Source organism: Hippoglossus hippoglossus, chromosome 8 (assembly GCF_009819705.1).
Source record: "Hippoglossus hippoglossus isolate fHipHip1 chromosome 8, fHipHip1.pri, whole genome shotgun sequence".
Lineage (NCBI taxonomy): Eukaryota > Metazoa > Chordata > Actinopteri > Pleuronectiformes > Pleuronectidae > Hippoglossus > Hippoglossus hippoglossus.
This window is the reverse complement of record NC_047158.1, coordinates 16,639,923-16,661,080: the sequence shown is the minus strand read 5'-3', so window position 1 is coordinate 16,661,080 and position 21,158 is coordinate 16,639,923. Positions and strand designations below refer to the sequence as shown.

Genomic DNA, 21,158 nt, shown 5'->3' with positions numbered 1-21,158 from the left:
TTATAACCTTTTCTCCCGCTGTGCTCCCGATTGATCATTTCTCCTGTTATCTCCAGATTTCTTAGTAAAATCAAATGGGTGTTTCTTGGTTTCTGTGTGGCATATGTGCATTTTTTCAACCACACTTCCAGAAGAGGAAGAAATGCGCATCGAAATATCAGTCAGATTGGAGCAAGACCTTAAATTTCTTAACCCCAAGCCACGTTATCAACCATCACGTGGTCTTTACGGGTAAAAGTGGAAAAATCTCCCTCTTTTTCACAGCCAAATGTTGGCAGGTATGTTAATTTATCAAGTGCATCGACTGTGCGTTGAATTAAAATGCTCTTTTATACCCACTGCCTCACACACACACACACACACACACACACACACACACACACACACACACACACACACACACACACACACACACACACACACACACACACACACACACACACACACACACACACACACACAAACACTTTATCAGTTGTCATACAGCGTCTCACCAGAGCATAATCAAGGATGGGTGGGAAGCTCCTGTTCCCCATCTCATCAATACGAAGGACAGGTTGCCAGGCTTCCACAGAGAAGGACTACATTAAGAGAATCGATCACCACCTTGTTAATAACGAAGGGATATTTTCAACACTGCCCCCTCCTGTTAGAGAACGAAACGTGCCCCGGGGGTTATACGCATTACCATAGGCAATTCATTAAATTTGGCAGTAGCGCGTCAGAGGAAGACACTCAGTCGAGTCTTAAATAAAAGACACTGAAATGTGTCCATGTGTTCCAAAATAGTTTAGAATAAATTTGATGCCTCCATTACTTGATTCATTCGGTGTCTTCTCATCTGTTCCAGTAAACACTGCAGTGGAGGTAGTTAATTGCTTTTTGGCAGGACGCAGTGTCACATGTGAAGTTTTAGAAATACATATTCAGTATTTGTGTGTCCCATCTCTCTATCTCTCTTTCCGTTTGTTCCTCTCTTATCTCCCTCTTCTGTTATCCCAGCAGAGCAGCGCACTCAGGAGTCTGTTGCCTCTGAGAGTGTTGTTAATATAATTTGTTTTGAATTAGGAGCAATGTAAACAGGGGCTGAATGAGGCTATTTACTCGCCAAGATGCGAGGGAGCTCCCGTACGCTGTGAGGGAACTTGGCTCCCATTCTGATTGGATGGAAGAGAGTGTTGCATTTTGTTTTGGACAGAGTGTAGCCAGACGTCTGCAGTGTCCCCCCCCCCCATTTTTCAGGCACTTTTGAAATGAGGATTTTAACTTTTTCGCTGTCTAATTTCCTTTCTCCTCCTCTCCTCTCCTCTCCCTCCAGGTTCAGGCAGATATGCCAGTCGATTATAGCCCATAAGCTGTTTGACTATGTGGTGCTGGCCTTCATCTTCTCCAACTGCATCACGGTAGCTCTGGAGAGGCCCAAGATATTACAGGGCAGCTTGGTAAGTCCATCGCCAGTGTGTCTGTCTCTGTGTGTGTGTGTGTGTGTGTGTGTGTGTGTGTGTGTGTGTGTGTGTGTGTGTGTGTGTGTGTGTGTGTGTGTGTGTGTGTGTGTGTGTGTGCTTGAGCGCATTTGTGTGCATGTGCCGTTTTTGCACGGCTGCTTTTTCTATTCTCTGAGGATAAATTCAGTTTTACTATCTAAAAGGATCAGTGAGTAAACTTTTACTAGCCCTAACTGCCCCATCTTCTCTCTCTCTCTCTCTCTCTCTCTCTCTCTCTCTCTCTCTCTCTCTCTCTCTCTCTCTCTCTCTCCCTATCCAGGAAAGAGTCTTTCTCACCATCTCCAACTACATCTTTACGGCCATCTTCGTGAGCGAGATGACACTCAAGGTAACATTTTACAGCCTGTCTCCCTCCGCCGATGAGTCCAAAGAGTCGTGTGTGGCCGTACTACACAGAGTCACACTCCTTATGCCTCCGCGCCGGCGACAGCCAGTGGCCGCTGGAGGCATTTTGTTTACGCGTTGTCCGTCCGCCCGTCTCTTCAAATTCGGTCCAAACGCTCAGATGGTTTCAAGGTCAAGGTCACTGCAACAACACAAAACACATTTCTCAGAAACACCTCAAGGGAATTCTTTCAAAATTTGGTACAAATGTTGAGACTCACAAATTTACTGATAAGATTTGGGCGGTTAAAGGTCAAAGGTCACGGTGATATGACTCTGCAAAATAGAATGGAGTCTGAAACACTTCTCGTTGGTGGAGGCATGAAACTGCAATGGGGTATTTTTAGTTTTGTCTGTCTGTCCCTTGTCTTCCAGTGTTTTGTCTCTCACATTGAGTTGACTTCGCCTCAGTGCTTTCCCTCCTCTCATTGCAGTTTCCATGTTCCTTTGGAGGATAGTGCAATTAAACAATGTCATTAATTAGTGGCAAGTCTTCTCTTATGGATGCGGCCAGTCTCCAGCTGCTTCTTCTTCAAGTCGGTTTTCACCTCCCTCTGTTCTCATCAGTCCCTTTTCAGACTCTTTCAAGTTCCTTCTCATTTATTTGCTCTCCCTCTCTTTGCCATTGTCTTTACACCCTCTGCAAAGGGCTCCGGGACAAGTGGACCATCAATTATGCACCCCCGCGATCAATTATTAACCAATCACAGCCCGTCAATGAGCTACAGGCTTGTCAGAACCCTGGCTGAGCCGTACACGTCTCCCTCCATGTCTCTGTCTGAGCCTTGTGTGTCTCCATTGTGTGTTTTGTTGAGCGTTTGATTGTGTAGCTTTCATCCCTCAGTAGGACTCCAACACAGTTTGTTGTTGGGTGCAAGACTAAATAAAAAGCACAGCACAGCAGGACTGACGAATTGGTCAAGCTGCAAACACACTGCAGCCTTGTGCTGTACATTCACTTGACTTTTTAGCATTCAGACCCGCTATGTTTGCCAGACACTGATCTTTCAAACATCTTGAAATGTTTGTACTCTAACCCCCACAATCCCCCTGAAGCTTCGCCGGACACTTGGCAAACAGATTCAAATGTCAGACACAAGGCTTCCACTGCTCAGGTTGTGCATGAGTAACGCGGTGCCTGTGACACATGTGTCTCTCACTGTTTTAACTCACAGCAGAATTAAGTACAGTCATGTGACAAATGGATTCACAGGCAGTGCAACATTATTACTCTACCACCAGATATCAAACACACTGGTACCCGTGTACTCCCTTTGGATAGTGTGTCAGTTTGCATGTGTGTCAAGGGTGTGTATGTTATTATTAATCTGTATGAGTGGTGTGTTTGTGTGTGTGTGTGTGTGCCCCCGTACGTGTGGGTGCCCTACTGTATGTGTATGTCAGATAAAGTCAACATCTGCTCTAGGGGCTCTGCTCTCAAAAAGCAGGTGTTGTTTGAAGAGTTCTGTGTGTGTGTGTGTGTGTGTGTGTGTGTGTGTGTGTGTGTGTGTGCGTGTGTGTGTGTGTGTTGTTTCAACAGCCAGATAAGAACATGTTTTTAGTGCGTTTGTGTTTGATACTAACGAGACATGTTACACACGTTTTTTTGTCAAACACCAATCTTCTGCCGATCATCTAGATAATTTAGTTTCACCTTTTTTTATTTCGTGCCACATATTTGATTTTTGGGTTTTAAATTTGACAGTTTACTTTACAGAGTTGATTCAGAAACTAACAATACACATACTTTATATCTTCTAATTGTGTTTACGCAGCTGTGAACTAAGTGTAGTCCCTGCTCTTCATCTCTGTCTCCTCTCATCTTCAGGTGGTCTCCATGGGTCTGTATGTGGGTGACCAGGCTTACCTGCGGAGCAGCTGGAACGTCCTGGATGGCTTCCTGGTGTTTGTGTCTTTGATCGACATCGTTGTGTCCATGGCGGGTGGGGCCAAGATCCTGGGGGTGCTTCGAGTCCTCAGGTTGCTCAGGACATTGCGTCCTCTCAGGTTTGGACGAGGGTTGTTTTTTAAACAACTTTTTTTTACTGTTATTTTTCAAGAGCAGACAGGGAACTTAAATTCTCTTTCTCAAGTTTCCTTCTGGCCACACAGTTTGTACTAAATATATAGAAGTCAAAGAAAAAATCTAATATGTTCCCCCCAGGAATAACATCAGTGCTATTTTATAGATGCTAAAATGGAGCAGCCACACACATGTTAGACGAGGCGTGTCGTCCATCTTTATACACAGTCTGTGCGTACAATGCACAGACACAATGATTCTAATCTCTGTTTTTGTTGTCTTCTTTCTGCAGGGTGATCAGCAGAGCTCCGGGTCTGAAGCTGGTGGTGGAGACCCTCATCACTTCCCTCAAGCCCATTGGCAACATCGTCCTCATCTGCTGTGCTTTCTTCATCATCTTTGGTATTCTCGGTGTACAGGTAGAAAGCAAATTAATTGCATGTTAACTTTTTCCAAATAACCTATTTGTGTGCACTGTGTTTTTCTCCCCATTATGAGCTTTTTTGAAAAACTCTAATTCCCTCTCTTCCGTCTCTTTGAAGCGCACAAGCTATTCTACATCTCTCTCTCTTTTCAGTTAACTTTCATTGTCTTCCCTCTTCTTTCATCACTGCAGAAAATTGTCAGCTGCGCTGATCTCTGACCAGCTCATTATTTCACTCAAGAGCATCTTTTCATGTCTCTGTCGGGCCCTGTGAAGGCTTATTCCTCTGTTTCTTTATGAGTAACAGCATTAACAGATAGATGTCCCTGTTCTTTTACCGACAGCTGTTTAAAGGCAAGTTCTTCTACTGCTTCGGCCCCGACGTCAAGAACATTACCAACAAGTCTGACTGTCTGCAAGCCAACTACAAGTGGGTTCACCACAAGTACAACTTTGACAACCTGGGACAGGTTAGTGCTCTCTGCTTTTTGTGTGAGCGTTATGCTTTTTATCTGCAAGCAGAAAAAAACACTTTTCTCCATAAAATAAGAATTTCAGTTTTCCTTTCTGTTTCTCCGGCTTCTGTTGTCTAGGCTCTGATGTCCCTGTTTGTCCTTGCCTCCAAAGACGGCTGGGTTAACATCATGTATCACGGCCTGGATGCTGTTGCTGTGGACCAACAGGTACCTGCATATAACCTGCACAAAACTTATATTTCATAAAAAACCTTGCGGCACAATCTTCACAATCCAAAATGTAAATCTTATATTTTTTGATCTGACAAACTCTTCTTTCCTTTCCTCTCATCTCTTTGTTTGTTTCTCACTTCCTTCATTTCCTGTCACATAATTCTACATGAACAAATTCACCACTCCAACCCCAGCCGGTGACCAACAACAACCCGTGGATGCTGCTGTATTTCATCTCCTTCCTGCTCATCGTCAGCTTCTTCGTCCTGAACATGTTTGTCGGCGTGGTGGTGGAGAACTTCCACAAGTGCCGCCAGCACCAGGAGGTGGAGGAGGCCAAGAGGCGAGAGGAGAAGCGTCAGCGGCGCATGGAAAAGAAGAGGAGGAGTAAGAGAGAGAGAGAGAGAGAGAGAGAGAGAGAGAGAGAGTTTGTAAAAAATGATAAAATTGTACTTCAGAAATGCAGATCTAAGTGGTGACAGACAGCAGATCTTCTGTGGAAAAATCCTCTGCTCCACACGATAGAGATCATAGCAGTTTGTTTTGAACTAACTTATATATAATGTGAGATCTACTTGTTGTACATTGTAACATTTACTTTCTTCAACTGAAACGAAAAGATACAAGTACAAATTGATAATGTTTCAAAGCTTCATTCGTGTATTTTTCCACCAACAGAAGCCCACAAGCTGCCGTACTACGCCAGCTACTGCAACGTGCGCCTGATGATCCACACACTGTGCACAAACCACTACCTGGACCTCATCATCACCTTCATCATCTGCATCAACGTCATCACCATGTCCCTCGAGCACTTCAATCAACCTCACGTAAGAAGGAGTGTCTACCTGTCTGTGCAAAGACAGGGTTTCCCACAGGCTGAGCGTTGACTTGTCCGTGGGGCGCCACATGACCGATGTGCATGAAGAGGGGGGAGTGTGACCCAAAGTTATTTTTGTGAAGCTACAATTTACAGTTGTCCCCTAAACACCTCACACGTAGACTGTTGGTAAATGCCAGGCAGCTGCACACAGGGATGCCTCTAGTCCCCACTCCAAAATATGTTCATTTGAAAAAAAGGAAATACGTTGAAATCATAGAATGTGTATAAAGATGGACGATGCGTCTCCACTTCCTCCCACTAGCGAAGTCAAAATATCCTGGATACGAATGTTGCCATCTAGCGCATGTGGAGCCAGGGTCGAGGTCACGTAGATACAGGCACTCCACCAGTCGTGAGTCAGTCTCAGCTGTCAATCATAACATTTCACCTCGTTTGTATAGCAACAAATAACTAATTCAAACCAAACTTACTGGAAGAAATTGCACTTAAACAAGTGTGAACTAGCTGAAGTAACCAAAACCATCAGTTTCTTTGATGTATACTTTGGATTGTCCCATTCACTAACATGGAGGAAGTGGAGTTTATGACCTGGGCTACAGCCAACCACCAGGGGGCGATGATCGAGACACTTTATCTATCATGTCGTCCATCTTTATATAGAGTCTGTGGTTAAAAACTGAGTGACTTGACGAAAACAAACCCAAGCTTCTTCAACAGATTCCTTCAAGCACCTCATCAGTAAATGGAATTAATGCTGGTTTCATGCAGTCTGATAAATCCCCGTCCTCTCCAAAAAGACACAGTGATACCACTGACTGCTCCACCACCGTGAAACTGCGTCCAGACTCTGCAGCCCGTGTTGTGAGTAGCTGCAGTCGCCACAAAGGAGCCGTGATTGCGCTGCTGATTTGACGCGGGCCGCTGTCAGAGAGGTGTTAGCCGCACCGTGCGTGTATCTGCCCATTCAGTCGGGATGAATGGACGCTGAAAAGCCTGATGGCGTTTTATTTTTTATTTTTCGCGAGGGAGAGGGAGGTGATTATTCTTCAGATAAGATGCCAGTTTGACCTTTAAAGCGGAGCGAGCTTCCCTCCAACAACTGGCCGAGCATCAGATAAATATCTCAGGTCTCGGCTGCACTTGTCAGCTGTTGGTCCTGACATTTGGCCTCCTCCCCCTTGCTACAGGCTACAGGTCTGTTTTTCTCTTTTAGAGTAGAGAGCAGTTAGAAATACGATCCAGCCTCTGCAGTAACAGGGAGCTGGACTGAACGTTGAAGACAAATACAACAGTTTAGCTTAAAAAAATATGTGTTTGTTGGGGCGACATAATGTGAGGATGCTCTGTGTTTGCCTCCGGCGTGCTTGATTTCACTCTGCAAACAATAGGCACACTGCAGTGTCTCCCTGCCGATGCTGCGGATAAGCCACACCGCACCATCACACACACACAAACGCACACGAAAACACACACTTTTTAAACCCTCTCTTTCCAGTCTCTGGATCTTGCCCTGAAGTACTGCAACTATTTCTTCACCTCCACTTTTGTTTTGGAGTCTGTGCTCAAACTCATCGCCTTCGGCTTTCGACGCTTCTTCAAAGAAAGGTACAGTGTGTGTTTATACCTGGCGTGTTGACAGTGTGATTGTGTGTGAGAGTTCCCCCCCCCTGTGTGTCTGCGTGTAAGTGAACGTATCAGCTTCTCTTCTGGGCCTTTTTTTAATGTCCTGCCTGAAAACGCAAGCACCCCCTTGGATTAGATGCTGCAAAAAAATAAGCTTTATATTTCAAGACAGTTGGAGATTTAGTGTCACTAAAATTACAGTATGCCTTTGTCTGTTTAGCGAAGTCACTTATCCTGTATATGATGTGGAGGAAAATTAGACGTTAAAATAAATAACACGGCTCCGGGCACATGCCATAATCTCTTGAATGAACATATAATATAAATAGTGCCGCAACAACAGTTATTTAGCTCAAAGTGTAATAGCTGAACAAATCCGCCTTTTGCTTTGATCATTATAAATGGACCGAATGATGATATTATAGAGGATTATGAAATATGCTTGTGAGCATGTGAGCTGGCTCTCATGTGTTCTGTTGTTAAGTTGACTAATCCGTTCTCTGGTGCTCATACAGATTTCATGACTATTACCACACATCAGCAGTTTTATGAAAGAAAACAGAAGTGTCCTCTTTCAGAAGCAAGTTCAAAGTTTATGGTTTTCTTTTTTTTTTATAAGTTCCCTTATTACATTGAGTCATCCTATGATGCTTAAAAAAAAACTTTAATTAATTTACAATTAATTACATTGATTAAATCAAACTTTCATTTCGTGTGAATGTAACAGCCTTTGATGAGGAGAGTTTTTTTTTATCATATTAGTTTGAATTAAATGACCTCAGTCTAAATGGAAAAAAAAGACTTTATTCGGTTGAACAAAAACTAATTACCTCCGCCGTGGAGTTCATGTTTTCATCTGCAGTTGTCTGTCTCTCGGTCTGTTAGTTAGCAGGATTACACTGAAACAACTGGGCGGATTAAAACAAAACTTCCATTTAATTTTTTTTAAACTTTTTCCACTTTCTAACATTGCAAGATTGTGTGTTTTTTTAATATTTTTCAATGATTTCTCAGAGAAAAATTAATGGATCTTGATGACAGTAATCATGCATGTTACTGTTATATGCGTGTGTGTGCAATTTGGTGCCGATTCAAATAAAAATCTGGATCGAGTGAATTTTAAATGTGGTTTCATAAGGGGACTGTTTGGCCCAGAGGTGTCTTAGTTCTTTATTAGTTCTCTGCATGTGATACCACTGAACCTGTACTGTACTTTGTGTGACCTCTGCAGGACACACACCTCAGCACAATCCCTCACTCAGAGCCCAGACTAATTGATTTGTCACTCACCTGAATGTGCACGGGGATGAGACGTCTTATTCTTTCAGGGATATGCAGTGACTTATTAAAGGCAGATACAGATTTAGGAGCTTATATTACACTGATGGTAGTTTAATGTCATTGACCTATTTTAGTCCGTGAAGTGAAAGAGGAGGGAGGGAGACAGATAAGGTGAGAGAGGGAGAGAGACAGATAAGGTGAGAGAGGGAGAGAGACAGATCAGGTGAGAGAGGGAGAGAGACAGATAAGGTGAGAGAGGGAGAGAGACAGATCAGGTGAGAGAGGGAGAGAGACAGATAAGGTGAGAGAGGGAGAGAGACAGATAAGGGGAGAGAGGGAGAGAGACAGATGGTAAAATATATGGGAAGGGAAGCTGGACTGATCAAAGACAAAGACAGACCAGGATAAAAGAGTGATGAAATGAGAAAGAGATGGACGGATATAGAGAGAATTTATCACACTGTTATCAGCTGGCACTTTGTCTCTTTTTATGTAGTGTCAGCAAAGCCGCGAGCAGTCATTGTGCATAGTGTGATTTATAATCCGGGGTGATTCTCAGGCCAGCTCTACAACTGGGTTATCGGAGTAGCAGGTAGCTTACAAACACACGTGCCACCAGCAGAACTGCATTTAATGTAGTAAGTGCCAACAAGGGAACAGCTCCGGCTTTTTAAGTGTGACTTTGACAGTGTGTGTGTGTGTGTGTGCCAGGTGGAACCAGTTGGACCTGGCCATTGTGCTTCTGTCCGTGATGGGCATCATTCTGGAGGAGATTGAGATCAGCTCCGCTCTGCCCATCAACCCCACCATCATCAGAATCATGAGAGTACTGAGGATAGCACGAGGTACGTTAACTCCACTCGTGAGAAACACTCACACAAACTCGCTCACGAATTCTGCTGAACTTCCTGTGCGTCCTTTTTAGGGACAGAGAATATTGATTTGGTCTTATGAGTGAAATGAAACAACTTTTGCATATCTGTTAGCTGTAGCATAGCTCATGTCTACTGTGTGTGTGTGTGTGTGTGTGTGTGTGTGTGTGTGTGTGTGTGTGTGTGTGTGTGTGTGTGTGTGTGTAACATGGCGTGTAAATGAAGAACTGACCTTTCCACAGTTTAATGTTTCTCATTTAGTCTGTAATTGAACCTGAGGGATTTTCCCCCTAAATCCCCACTCTTAAAATATCTCTCTCTGTTTCTCTCTCTCTCTCTCTTGCTCACACACACACACACACACACACACATACACACACACACACACATACACACACACACACACACACACACACACACACACACACACACACACACACACACACACAGTGCTGAAGCTGCTGAAGATGGCGACAGGAATGAGGGCCCTGTTGGATACGGTGGTCCAAGCCCTGCCTCAGGTACACACACACACACACACATGCACAACCACTCGCACAATGTCCACCTGGGAGTTGGCCGATCTCTCTCAATATTCAGCTCCCTTAGGCAGCTCTAATAAAAGACTCATTCATACCACAAACTGGTGGACTGACACACACACACCCGTGTTAGAGCATATACAAACAATCTCTTTTGTAAACCTGTGGAACGGCTTTGAAGACGTCTGTCAGATTAATATGAGACGAGAGTTCAGAATCTTACCTCTTTATTTCTGCTCTAAGTGGATTGTGATATGTTCACCGCTGCCCTGTGGTGTCACTGACTGTTGTTTGGGGGTTTTTTTCTTCAAAGCTCTAACTAGGTTTCTATCATTAAACTGCTGTTGTTGTCCTCGACCGACCTGTTCGATGTCAGATGCTCAGTGCACCAGCAGTTTCTTTATTTTTCAGGACATTCCAAATTATTGTCTGGCTACATCCAATGTTTGTGCAATGGCTCTGGTCGATTTTGTTTCTCTTTTCTCAAAATGGCTTTTCTCCTACACAACTCTCTGGTCATCATGTTAGTTTATCTCTTTTAACAAAAAGCTAGACAAGACATGTAGACAGAGCTGTTTTAATAATCAATCTGAAGTCAGTCGAACATGTTCCACGTTTGTTGTTTGAAAATTGCGTGTGTTCAAAGAAATCCACATTTAATTACCACAAAGTAAATCTTGTAAACTTGTGTGATAGTCATCTTTTAAACTTTAACTCAAAAGTCTCAAAATACAACAGACATTTTGACATAGAAAGCAAAACTTAATGGCCCGTTCAGTTCAGATAAGACCTGACAGTGTGACAACGAGCCAGAATGTTCGATACCTTTACCCTCTTGCTTGAGCAGCAAAATGCAATCCAGACATCATTCATTTTATCATTTACACCTTTGCTTCTCCTACTGTGACATGTCAGCTCATGTCGACCCAAATGGCCATTTCAGTTCCAGTAGTGTTCGATGGGAATCTTAAGTGTTTTCACTTTCAGGACCATGGAGAGCACTCGGACTCCCACCACAGTGTGCTAGAAACAGAAGTTGCTCCTCAAACCTTCTCTGGTTCAGACACTCAGACTGATTCTATAGAACAAATTTGACAATGAAACAAAGATAAAAAGTTGTTTTGTATATGTAATATTTAGGTGTATCTATAAACTTTGGCAAATTGTTTTACCTGTGAAAACTTAAAGCGATGGTTTTTGGATTATGCGTATTTACTGTTTTGCCGATGCTACTCCCACATCTGTATTTATGTGTCTGGAGGCAGCAGCTGGTTAGCTTAGCTTAAGAAACACAGGCAGGGAGAGGACTGAGGAGTGTGACACATGACAAAGGTCTCTATATTGAACGGTGGGCATCGTGGTTGTGTGGTTTTGTTTTAATCCGTACAAAACCTACTCTGTTTGAATAAAAACTAAGCCAAAAAAAAGCAATCTTCTAGACGTGCAGGTGCAAGGACAAACACACAGCTTTATTTATGGACATGCAGGCACACACACACACACACACACACACACACACACACACACACACACACACACACACACACACACACACATAGTCTGACCCATTGACCAAGAAAAGTAAGACGAAGCAAACAGAGGGAAACAGGTGGTGTGGAGAAAGGAGTGCAGGCAGAGGTGAGGGAGAACAGATTCCTTGTCTTTTCTTTTCTATTGATCCCCCTCTCATTAACACTGAGCCCCTTGCTCCATCCCGAGGGCAGCAGGCGAGGTAATTAAAACTCGGGCTAATTAAACAGTTTCAGGAGGTCTCTGCCAGTGTATATGTGTGCGAGTGCATATTCAGGTACGGAAAGAACGACAGCGGGCAACTGTTGCACCTGCCGAGATATTTAATCTGAGGCGATATTACTCTTCATTTCACTGTGAAAATGAAGTGGCAAGCTGCCAACACTTTTTTTCCCCATTACATCCCATTGAATATTGACATTTCAACAATGGCTTCAGGAGGAGGAACAAAGAAGCCAGGAATATATAAATAATGACTTCATAACACACAGGGGTAGATTTCTGCTCGAATAATAATTTATAATATCAAACGTGATGTGAATACTTAACAAGCTCCACAAGGAGTTTATATATTTAATAGGCTGTGACAGACGTAATGAGCAATCCATATACTTACACTAAATAAGCTTAATAGGTCAGAGGGAAATTAATTATTTTAATGAGAGTAAGACACTAGCAAAAATATCTGCAACGTTTTTTCTCTTACTAAATCTGGATTATGGTTGTAGTTCAGTTTGATGTCATTTAACTTCAATCATGGTCACAAGCGTGTAACTTGTCTCCTGTTTACCTGCAGCTAGATCTTTATAGCTCTGCCAACCCCATTCAAATACAGCCAAAAAGCCTCTGCTGCAAATACCTCAACATCTTGTAATAAACTTTATTTGCATCACAAAGCCTCTTTAAGCAAGTTCTGTAACTGGCATAAAGTTAATTAATTTTTACTTAATTGAACTTAAAATGTTCTTTAAATAATGTTTTCCCTGAAAAACAGATGACCTAATCTAAACCTCTCCTCAGAAAACATGGAGTGTATTTATAACTACTTCTCGGCGCATGTCCTCGTTCCCAGTGGAGCAGAGTTGTTAGCAGAGTATTAAAAACAGTGAATAGGAGACTGGGCTCTGTATCCCTGTAATGGGATTAGAATTTGCCCTGAGTGTTTATCGTGCAATATCATCATCACCATTAAGTTGTGGGAACAGTGTCCTGTTTTGCGGTGGAATGGAGCCAAACTTGAAAATTCCCCACGGCACCGGGGGTTCGGTTTTAGCAAAGTCTCTGCGGGTGTTTGCGGAGCCAAGCAGCCGCGCACTGTAAATAAGTTGTAATCCTGTGTGACCACTTTCGTGCACATTCATTATTTGTATTATGTTTCCTGCTGATGTGTTCAACTTCATTTTTTTTACAGACAAGAAACTAGCACCAATGTGTTGTACGTCAGATTTTGACTTTATAATGGAACCGGTGCATGAAACCTCGTCACTGAGTTGTTTAGGGAGCAGTTTAATGTCTCAGATGCTTGAATGCTGTCAGATGGTTTGTGACATATGCTTGGTAAGAGGTTTTTCTCTGTGTGTGTGTGTGTGGGTGTGTGTCTCCATTTGTGTGTGTGTGTGTTCTGCAGGTGGGTAACCTGGGCTTGCTCTTCATGCTGCTGTTTTTCATCTACGCCGCCTTAGGAGTAGAGCTTTTCGGAGAACTAGGTAAGTCGGATGCTACAATGGAAAACCATCTCACATTAAACCTAATATAAATTATGTTAAGCGAGTTATATAAGATATGTGCGGTGTTGTTTTTACATATATCAAACGACAAAAAAAAAAAAAATGCTTGCTTGAGGCTTTCAAAGGGGAATTGTCTTCAAAAGAATTACTTCAAAGATTTTTACTTTCGGACAGTTTCTGTGTTGACACGTGATGGGCTAGGCTTTGATCTCAATGCTAATCTGAAAACCTTAAAGAAGATGTGTATTATCCCATTTCTGGCACGGAACTAAATACGCACCATATGTGTGATAATGTACATAATCTCATTCCCTACTTGGATTAATCCTCCCATCGCATATATGTAGTAGTGTGATGACAGGATTATACCAAGTGTAGTCCAAGAGCCTAATGTCCACACGCCATCACTGTGTAAAGCAGTGGGAAGTCAACCTGCTGACAGGTGACAAAGGAAAAACCCTACAGTAAGTGTCTTAGGAAGTAATGTGACACCAGAGCAGACACTGTCTTCTGAAATATATTCTCTTATTTGATGAGGGAATGAGGTCGAGAGCGCTGTCTGACACGTCAGCTCCAAATCCTGTCGGTTGAGATCTGGTGTATGTGAAGACGAGGAATTAACTGTTGTGTGTTAGTACAAGCATAAATATAAGAATAGGAAACAGTATAAGAATATTCTCAACCTCAGGGAAAAGAGATATGTCCATCCTCATCAGACCATTCAGGTATGAATACGTAAATAAAAGTGTGGCTTTAAGTATTTGTACACTAATTTTACTACACTAGTGCAGATAAAAGTACACAGACTTGTATTGTCTTTACCATGAAAATCTCCTTATTTCCCTTCCATCCTGTCTTCTGTGTGTTATCAGTTCTCTCTCCTGCAGTCAGACAGCCATTAGGGAATCTACCCACTCCGCAGTATTCTGGTACATAAGTACTGTCCTAAAATACCCACATTGAATTTGGAAGATGCGTCTTCCAAGCTGTCACGTTCCCCTTGTTTGCTGCAGCTGCAGCGCTGCTTCCTATTGGAGCCTGGAACGGATTAGTGGCAAATGCAAGTGTCTCTTTTCTTGAGGCAGTTTTCAGAGATTATCTTGGGATGTAAGCTCAAAGACAAATAGCGTTTTGTCCCAATGCTGCTCATTTGATAACTGTGTCTACACGGAGTTGGCTTGTTTGGACAATCATCCAAGCAGCTTAGTGACACAAATGGTTGATGCTTCTGCAACCTTTGGAAGCAATGACTTGTTAAACCTTGAGATCTTACATTCCTTCGATTTCTCTTCTCCCCTCACCTCTTGTCTTATCTGTGACCCAACCACTTCTCCTCTCCCTCCACCCACCCCCTTCCTCTCTTCCTCAGTTTGCAATGCGGACTACCCATGTGAGGGTATGAGTCGTCACGCTACTTTTGAGAACTTTGGCATGGCCTTCCTTACCTTGTTTCAAGTCTCCACGGGCGACAACTGGAATGGCATCATGAAGGTACACAGCTCAACTGGATGTTCGTTTGCTGGGATATAATGCGAATTGAATGTGTGAATCACAGACTTTATGTGAAGATGGACGACATGAGTGCTCCCTAAAGGGAAACCAACGCATCTTGATCAGCACCTGGTGGCTGGCTGCTGTAAAGGTCATAAATTCCCCAAAGTCCCAAAATGTCAAAGTACACATCTTCTTTTCTTTTCTTCTCAAAGATGCTTTCTGTGATTGTAGCTAGTTTGAATCACACAGATTTTTGTTCAAATGTTCATTTTCTCTATAAGTTTGTTTTTATTTTGTTATTTGATGCTATAATATTGTGGTGAAACATCATGATTGACAACTGAGACTGACTCACGATTGGTCGAGCACTTGTATCGGCAGGACGTCACTAACATGGTTCATGTGCAGACTTTGATTCCAAATGCAAAATGGCTGCGTTTGTGTCCAGGATATTTTTGGCTTCATTTCTGGATAGAGAGAGGAAGTGTAGACACATCGTCCCTCTTTATATACCGTCTATGTATTATTGAATGTAGTCAGGTAAAGCTCAGATTATTGTTTTCTAAAACAGTGCATTGCCCTAATCTGGTGTTTAAAGTAAGATAATTCCTCATACAGATAAGAGTTTGTGTTCGAAAATAAATTAAACCATTGACTGAATAGATTTCCAGGAGAGACGAGATAAACTTTCCTTTATTCCTCCCATGCATCCCATCTCTCGCTCTAGTGGTAGTCGCTGATGATAAGGAAATGTGCTTGCTCAGCACTGGGAGTGCAGATTTCCGTACTGATGGGAAAAGGGACTGCCTGTGCCTCAATGCACGCGCGCACACAAAGCAACAATTTCCCCTGAACACACTTCTACTACACACCGGCAGCTAGGACCACTCCTCCGCACACCTAGGCTGTGCGTGGGAATAGGGATTACGCCGGAGCATGTCTGGCGTGGACCATTAAACACACACTGGGTATACAGGCAGCCCGGTTGCTAGTGGGCCATGAAGTGAGCCAGCGGGCGGCAGATGCTTCCTCTCAGAGTAAATCTCTGTCATTTTAGCCATTAAATTACTGCCTGGGCTGTGAGAGGGAGAGACCTGCTTTGGTTTGGTAAGAAGCGGGTAAGGCAGAGCGATAATTAGTCGTGCGGTGACGATAGAGTCGAGAGGAAATAATGAGGCAGAGGACGATGGGTAATAGGGCAGTGGGGAATAAAGCAAACAGCATCGAATTGTATTACGAGACGGATGAAGGGAAGGGAGAGGATTTAAAGTAGTGGCCAGTCATTATGCTTTATCCTCTCTTCCAGGAAAGCACAGCAAAAATGGAGTACGCAGCAGGAGAGAGGGGGGGGGGGTGCGAAAATGGAGATTCGGATGAGGAGAGAACAAAACTATGTAAATAAATACGGTGGAAAGGGAGTGAGGGCAGAAAAGGGAGATGTTGTGTGAAGGTGCACAGTGTGTGAATGTCATGCCAAGTTAGCTATAAAAGACCAGCTCCAGCTCAGAGGGATGAAATTGTTATGTGTGGTCACTGCCTGGGTGAGATATGTGTATTTCCTCCAGAAAACACTTGTCACTTTGGTTCTGCTCTGACTGAACTCTGCTGTGAACGAGTTAACCGGAGAGGAAACGCACCGGAAAAATGATCAAGGAGGAAAGAAAAAAAAAGCCCCTGTTGCTTTGCAAAGAAGCAAAACAATTAAATGTGTGATGATGAGACAAGTTTATTGCATTTTTTCCCACCATCGAATAATGTCATATTTGAATGAATCAATTTTACAAAATATAATTATTGTATTGTTGCAGTATTCATCAATTGATCTGTCTTTGTTTCTTGTTTCGTCTCCTCCTGACAAACCCTCTCCTCTCCTCTCTCCTCACAATCTGCCTCTGTGACGCCAGGACACATTGCGGGAGTGCCCGCCCGACCACGGCACCGACATGGACTACGCCTGCAATCCGAGCCTTCAGTTTATCTCGCCCATGTATTTTGTCTCCTTCGTGCTCACCGCCCAGTTCGTGCTCATCAATGTGGTGGTGGCTGTGCTGATGAAGCACCTGGACGACTCCAACAAGGAGGCCCAAGAGGAGGCGGAGATGGATGCAGAAATTGAGCTGGAGCTGGCCCAGGGCACCCTCTGTTGCATGGGCGCCCCCAGTTGCGGGGGTGGGGGGGTGGAGAAGGGACTGGTCGTCGCAGGATCAGGGCCCGGAGGCCCGGCAGGAGGCCGGGAGAGAGGAGACGGCCGAGGAGAAGCAGGGAGGAAGATGAGGCACGCAGCAGCCACTGCACACCAAGGACTGTACAACTCCCGCAGCTCCAGTCGGACCCTTTACTCACCAGCACAAGTAAGCATGTGCATATGTGTGTGTGTGGATGTGATGCTGGTGAGAGAGAGGCCTATCCTGTATGACTGGTGTTTGTGTGTGTGTGTGTGTGTGGAGGGTGTGTGCATTGTGTCTCAAACCAGATTAGTGGGATCAGGATCAGGCTGATCAAGATCTAGAACAATTTCTGATCTTTATTGTAACCTAACTGCATCTTAGCTGTAATGCTCTGTTATGCGTCTTTAAAACCATTGGAACCGTTGCCTTAAACAGTGAAGTGTAAACAAGTGAACAGCAGTGATATCGGCAGTGGCCAGCAGAGTCTGGGATGTGCCAGCCAGGGATTGAAAATAGTTTGGGCCAAAAGAAAAATGTAATATTGGTTTAGCTTCAATTTTCAAGTCTGTGATGCTTTTAAAGTTTTGCTGCAATTGGTTCGAATCGGCAAATGGGGGGGAAACGGGACTGGAAATATTTTCCGAAATGAGACAAATCTACCAAAGTAATATAAAGTAGTAAAGGCTCGGTCATATATTTAGATTATACCTTTTGAGAGCATGTCTTTTTCTTTCTTTACTGTAGTCATAGCAACCCATGATGTCAGCAAGGAGAGCCAGGCAACTTTAAAAGAGACAAATTATGCTTTTTCAGTTTTTCCTCTTTTCTGAATGTAAAAGCAGAGTTGAAAAGCCCAGGGTCTGTGGTAAAGATGGTGGAAAGGGAGTGGGGGCAGAAAATACTCTTTTTGCATAAAGCCCATGTCATTAAGAAGGTAGGATATAGATGAGGGTTATTGCAGAGACTGTTGGTAAAGATGAGGCTTCAGGAAACTAAGGAAAAACATCCACGAACTCTTTGACAAGGCAAAGAAGCGCGTACGAGCCCAAAGTGGAGCTACCGGAGGAAACGAGCCGGTCTTTTCCTGGTTGTATTTTTTTCAGTGGCGACACCTAATGTCAAGGAGAAGACTGCACAGAGTCGCCGCGCCTCGAGCAGGAGTTGGAAAGGGAGAGGCGTCGATGTTACAGTCAGCGAGACGATGACCAAATCTGTTAAATCATCACCGCAGCTAAACAAAGCCCGGTTTTCACCTTTTGTAGAGATATTTCAGTTCGGCGTTGGCTGACGAAGGAAGTCGGTGCAGACCAGAGAGAAATCACTGGCTGCAGCCCCTCCCCCACCACCCACTCCATCTCCCATCTATCTCGAGATCCCTCTCTCTCATTCTCTGCCATAAAAAAAAAAAGAGTGACGCAATAAAGGATTTGCACAACACAAGTCCTGGTGTGTGTGTGTGTGTGTGTGTGTGTGTGTGTGTGTGTGTGTGTGTGTGTGTGTGCAGTTGAATGAGGCTCGTGTGAAGAACACCTTGTGCACACTTTGACACCTTTGATGAGTTTCGTTCCAAGCTTATAGATTTTCCCATAGACAGCATATGAAGTGAAGTCAAAGCACTTTGATCGCCCCCTGGTGGCTGGGTGCATTACAGGGCGTAAAACCTTCTCCATGTTGGTGGACGGGTTAGGGGCCAAACTAAAATGTCAAAATACACACCAATTGAAGAAAGCAGAGTTCGTATTAAATATTTAGTCTTTTCTGGAGAATGGGAAGTGGAGACGCTTCATTCATCTTCATATAAAGTCTATTGATTTTCCAGTTAATTAAATTCTCTTTTTGGGGGTTTTGTGTATTTCTTAACAGACACAAAAACAGTTTTTTTATTATCTCAAATGTCACCCATAATCGTGATGGATTTAAAAATGATAGTGTTCAGACAGAGACTGTGTTTCAAAAGACTGCAGCTACAACTCGTCGGTCCTCTAATGTGCTATATTATACAATTAACAAGTGCCATTTGAGTGTATAGCGAGAGACTAGTGAAGACTTTCACGGGGATCAGAGGAGACGCTGTAGAAAGTCGGCACACACAGAGCGAGAGAGAGTAAAGGGATAAGAGAGGAGAGATAATAACTGAGCCAGCGACAGTCAGATAGAGGCAGTAATTAATTTCAGCGCTGTCCTCTCTCTCAAAAACTTCCATTCCCCGTCGACTGGCCCTATTGTTGTCCACTAATACAGTTATAAATGGAGGGCAGCACATAGGCCAATGCAGTCAATCATACATTATATATCAAGCTCTCCACCTACACACAATGAAGTCTCTTGGGACCGGGCAGCCTGTGAGGGTGTGAGAGAAAGAAGAGAGGACGTGTCGTTTTTGTGTATAAAAAGAAGCTGCAGAGTCAGTTTGTCATTGGGCCAAAATGTGGGACTGTTTCATAAACCATCATGATGCAGGTTTATTTATTAGTATTTATAACGCTGGGGGTACAGTACAGTAACCTGCTTCTTGAATTCGAAGCCCCCTCATTTTCAAAGTATGAGCCGTGAGTGATGGTAATAGAACGGTGTGAGTCAGAAAATGTGCGTTTGCATAACTGATGTTAGTCCTATAAGCAATGTTGTGGAAATGTGCGATGGAAATAGGCTTGTGTGGGGATTGAGGAGGAGTGACCCTGTTTCACAGTGTCTTCTGGGCTGTATCTGCTGATGTAATACAGTTATTTTGGCTGTTATAAATGTGCTGCAGGCACAGTGCATACAATTCACGGTGAAGTGCAGCACCCTGCCAAGAAATCACACAGAAATCACTTTTTCCTGTCACTATAGTTTCCTCCTTTTCTGCCGGATTGGTTTTTCCTAGAAACCAATCTGAAATTCAAGCAAGGGGGGGGATCATTTAAGTCGCAGAAAAGCCCTGAGTGATTCAGTCTAAATTGCTTTAATCCTAATAATACAGAGCGCACAAAGCAAACGCTTAACTCTTAAATTGTTTCAACAAGGTATTGAACAGTCTAATTGAGGCGATACATCAAATGTAATTGCACCACTCTCGCTGCTCAGGGCTTTGATAGAAACATTCTGTGTCACTTGTTAATGAAGGTTTGGAGTCATAATATTGAGGAACAGTGTTTTTTGCCCTGAAGGCCAAAAAATTATGATTAATTTGCTCTGCGCTCTCTCAAAGAAAGAGTGTGACTCTATTTGAAATCGACATATGTGTGTGAGTGAATGTGCACATGTGACTTTTGTGAGTGAGAACATATGAAAGTGTAAAAACATACCTGCGTGTGCACTCGAACATTTTTATAACCCTTACAATGGTGTATGCATTTCCCTGCGTGTTCTTTGTCCTCGCATGTCCGCATGTGCACATGTTTGTGCCTGCGTGCAATACTGGTCTGCCGGCCTGCGTCTCGTGTGTGTGTCTCCGTGTGTGTGTGTGTGTCTGTGTGTGCGCATGTGTATGTGTTCCAGGAGAGCCAGTGGCTGGACAGCGTTTCTCTTCTGATCAAGGACACGCTAGAGGGGGAGATGCTGATGATCGACAACCTCTCTGGCTCTGTCTTCCACCACTACTCCTCCCCTGCACCCATCTGCAAAGACTGCAAGAGCCACCCGCAAGAGGTACCACCCTGAACACCACAAGCACACACGTAACACACACACACATACACACACACACATTACAATGGACATTGTTAGTGACAGGCTGCACCCAATAAGGTCCATATTTATCCAACATGTCATCAGGTTATTTTAACCTAACTTCACAACAAATCTAATAACTTTAGAGCAAATGTAATACTTTACTTTGAGGAGAGTCAAATCTGCAGCCGAACTGAATCAGAATACCTCCAGAGTATTTTAAAATGCTGTGGTTTTTCTCACTGTGGTAGTTTAAGTCTTCACAGATCCAAAAGTTGTGAATTCAAAAATATGAGACCGATAAAAATCTGCCCTTCCTCAGCATACATATGTGGACATGTCCAAAAATCTACATGTAACAGGATACACCAGTATATGTGTGATGTGGAAAAACTAAGTTT

At 43.5% G+C, this 21,158-nt stretch overlaps 1 protein-coding gene and 1 long non-coding RNA gene across 7 annotated transcripts in view; one reads left to right on the top strand and one right to left on the bottom strand.

The window, feature by feature from the left end:
* Nucleotides 1-21,158, top strand: part of cacna1ia (calcium voltage-gated channel subunit alpha1 Ia) — a 147,705-nt gene that overhangs the window by 107,146 nt on the left and 19,401 nt on the right. For 5 of the 6 annotated variants that reach the window (XM_034593931.1, XM_034593932.1, XM_034593930.1 and 2 more), the window contains 15 exons: nt 1,319-1,442; nt 1,765-1,833; nt 3,718-3,896; nt 4,205-4,331; nt 4,681-4,806; nt 4,930-5,019; nt 5,220-5,412; nt 5,704-5,855; nt 7,365-7,474; nt 9,485-9,618; nt 10,096-10,166; nt 13,345-13,423; nt 14,814-14,935; nt 16,843-17,289; nt 20,587-20,736. In XM_034593931.1, the coding sequence (XP_034449822.1) occupies nt 1,319-1,442; nt 1,765-1,833; nt 3,718-3,896; nt 4,205-4,331; nt 4,681-4,806; nt 4,930-5,019; nt 5,220-5,412; nt 5,704-5,855; nt 7,365-7,474; nt 9,485-9,618; nt 10,096-10,166; nt 13,345-13,423; nt 14,814-14,935; nt 16,843-17,289; nt 20,587-20,736 (2,173 nt within the window). Of the gene's footprint in view, nt 1-1,318; nt 1,443-1,764; nt 1,834-3,717; nt 3,897-4,204; nt 4,332-4,680; nt 4,807-4,929; nt 5,020-5,219; nt 5,413-5,703; nt 5,856-7,364; nt 7,475-9,484; nt 9,619-10,095; nt 10,167-13,344; nt 13,424-14,813; nt 14,936-16,842; nt 17,290-20,586; nt 20,766-21,158 lie in introns of all 6 variants that reach the window. The other variant, XM_034593934.1, reaches the window with a different exon arrangement.
* LOC117766670 lies at nt 433-20,828 on the bottom strand. The gene is made up of 3 exons (XR_004614731.1): nt 20,775-20,828; nt 16,473-16,475; nt 433-466 (listed from the first exon to the last, which is right to left on the bottom strand). It is a non-coding gene; the product is annotated as an uncharacterized LOC117766670 (long non-coding RNA).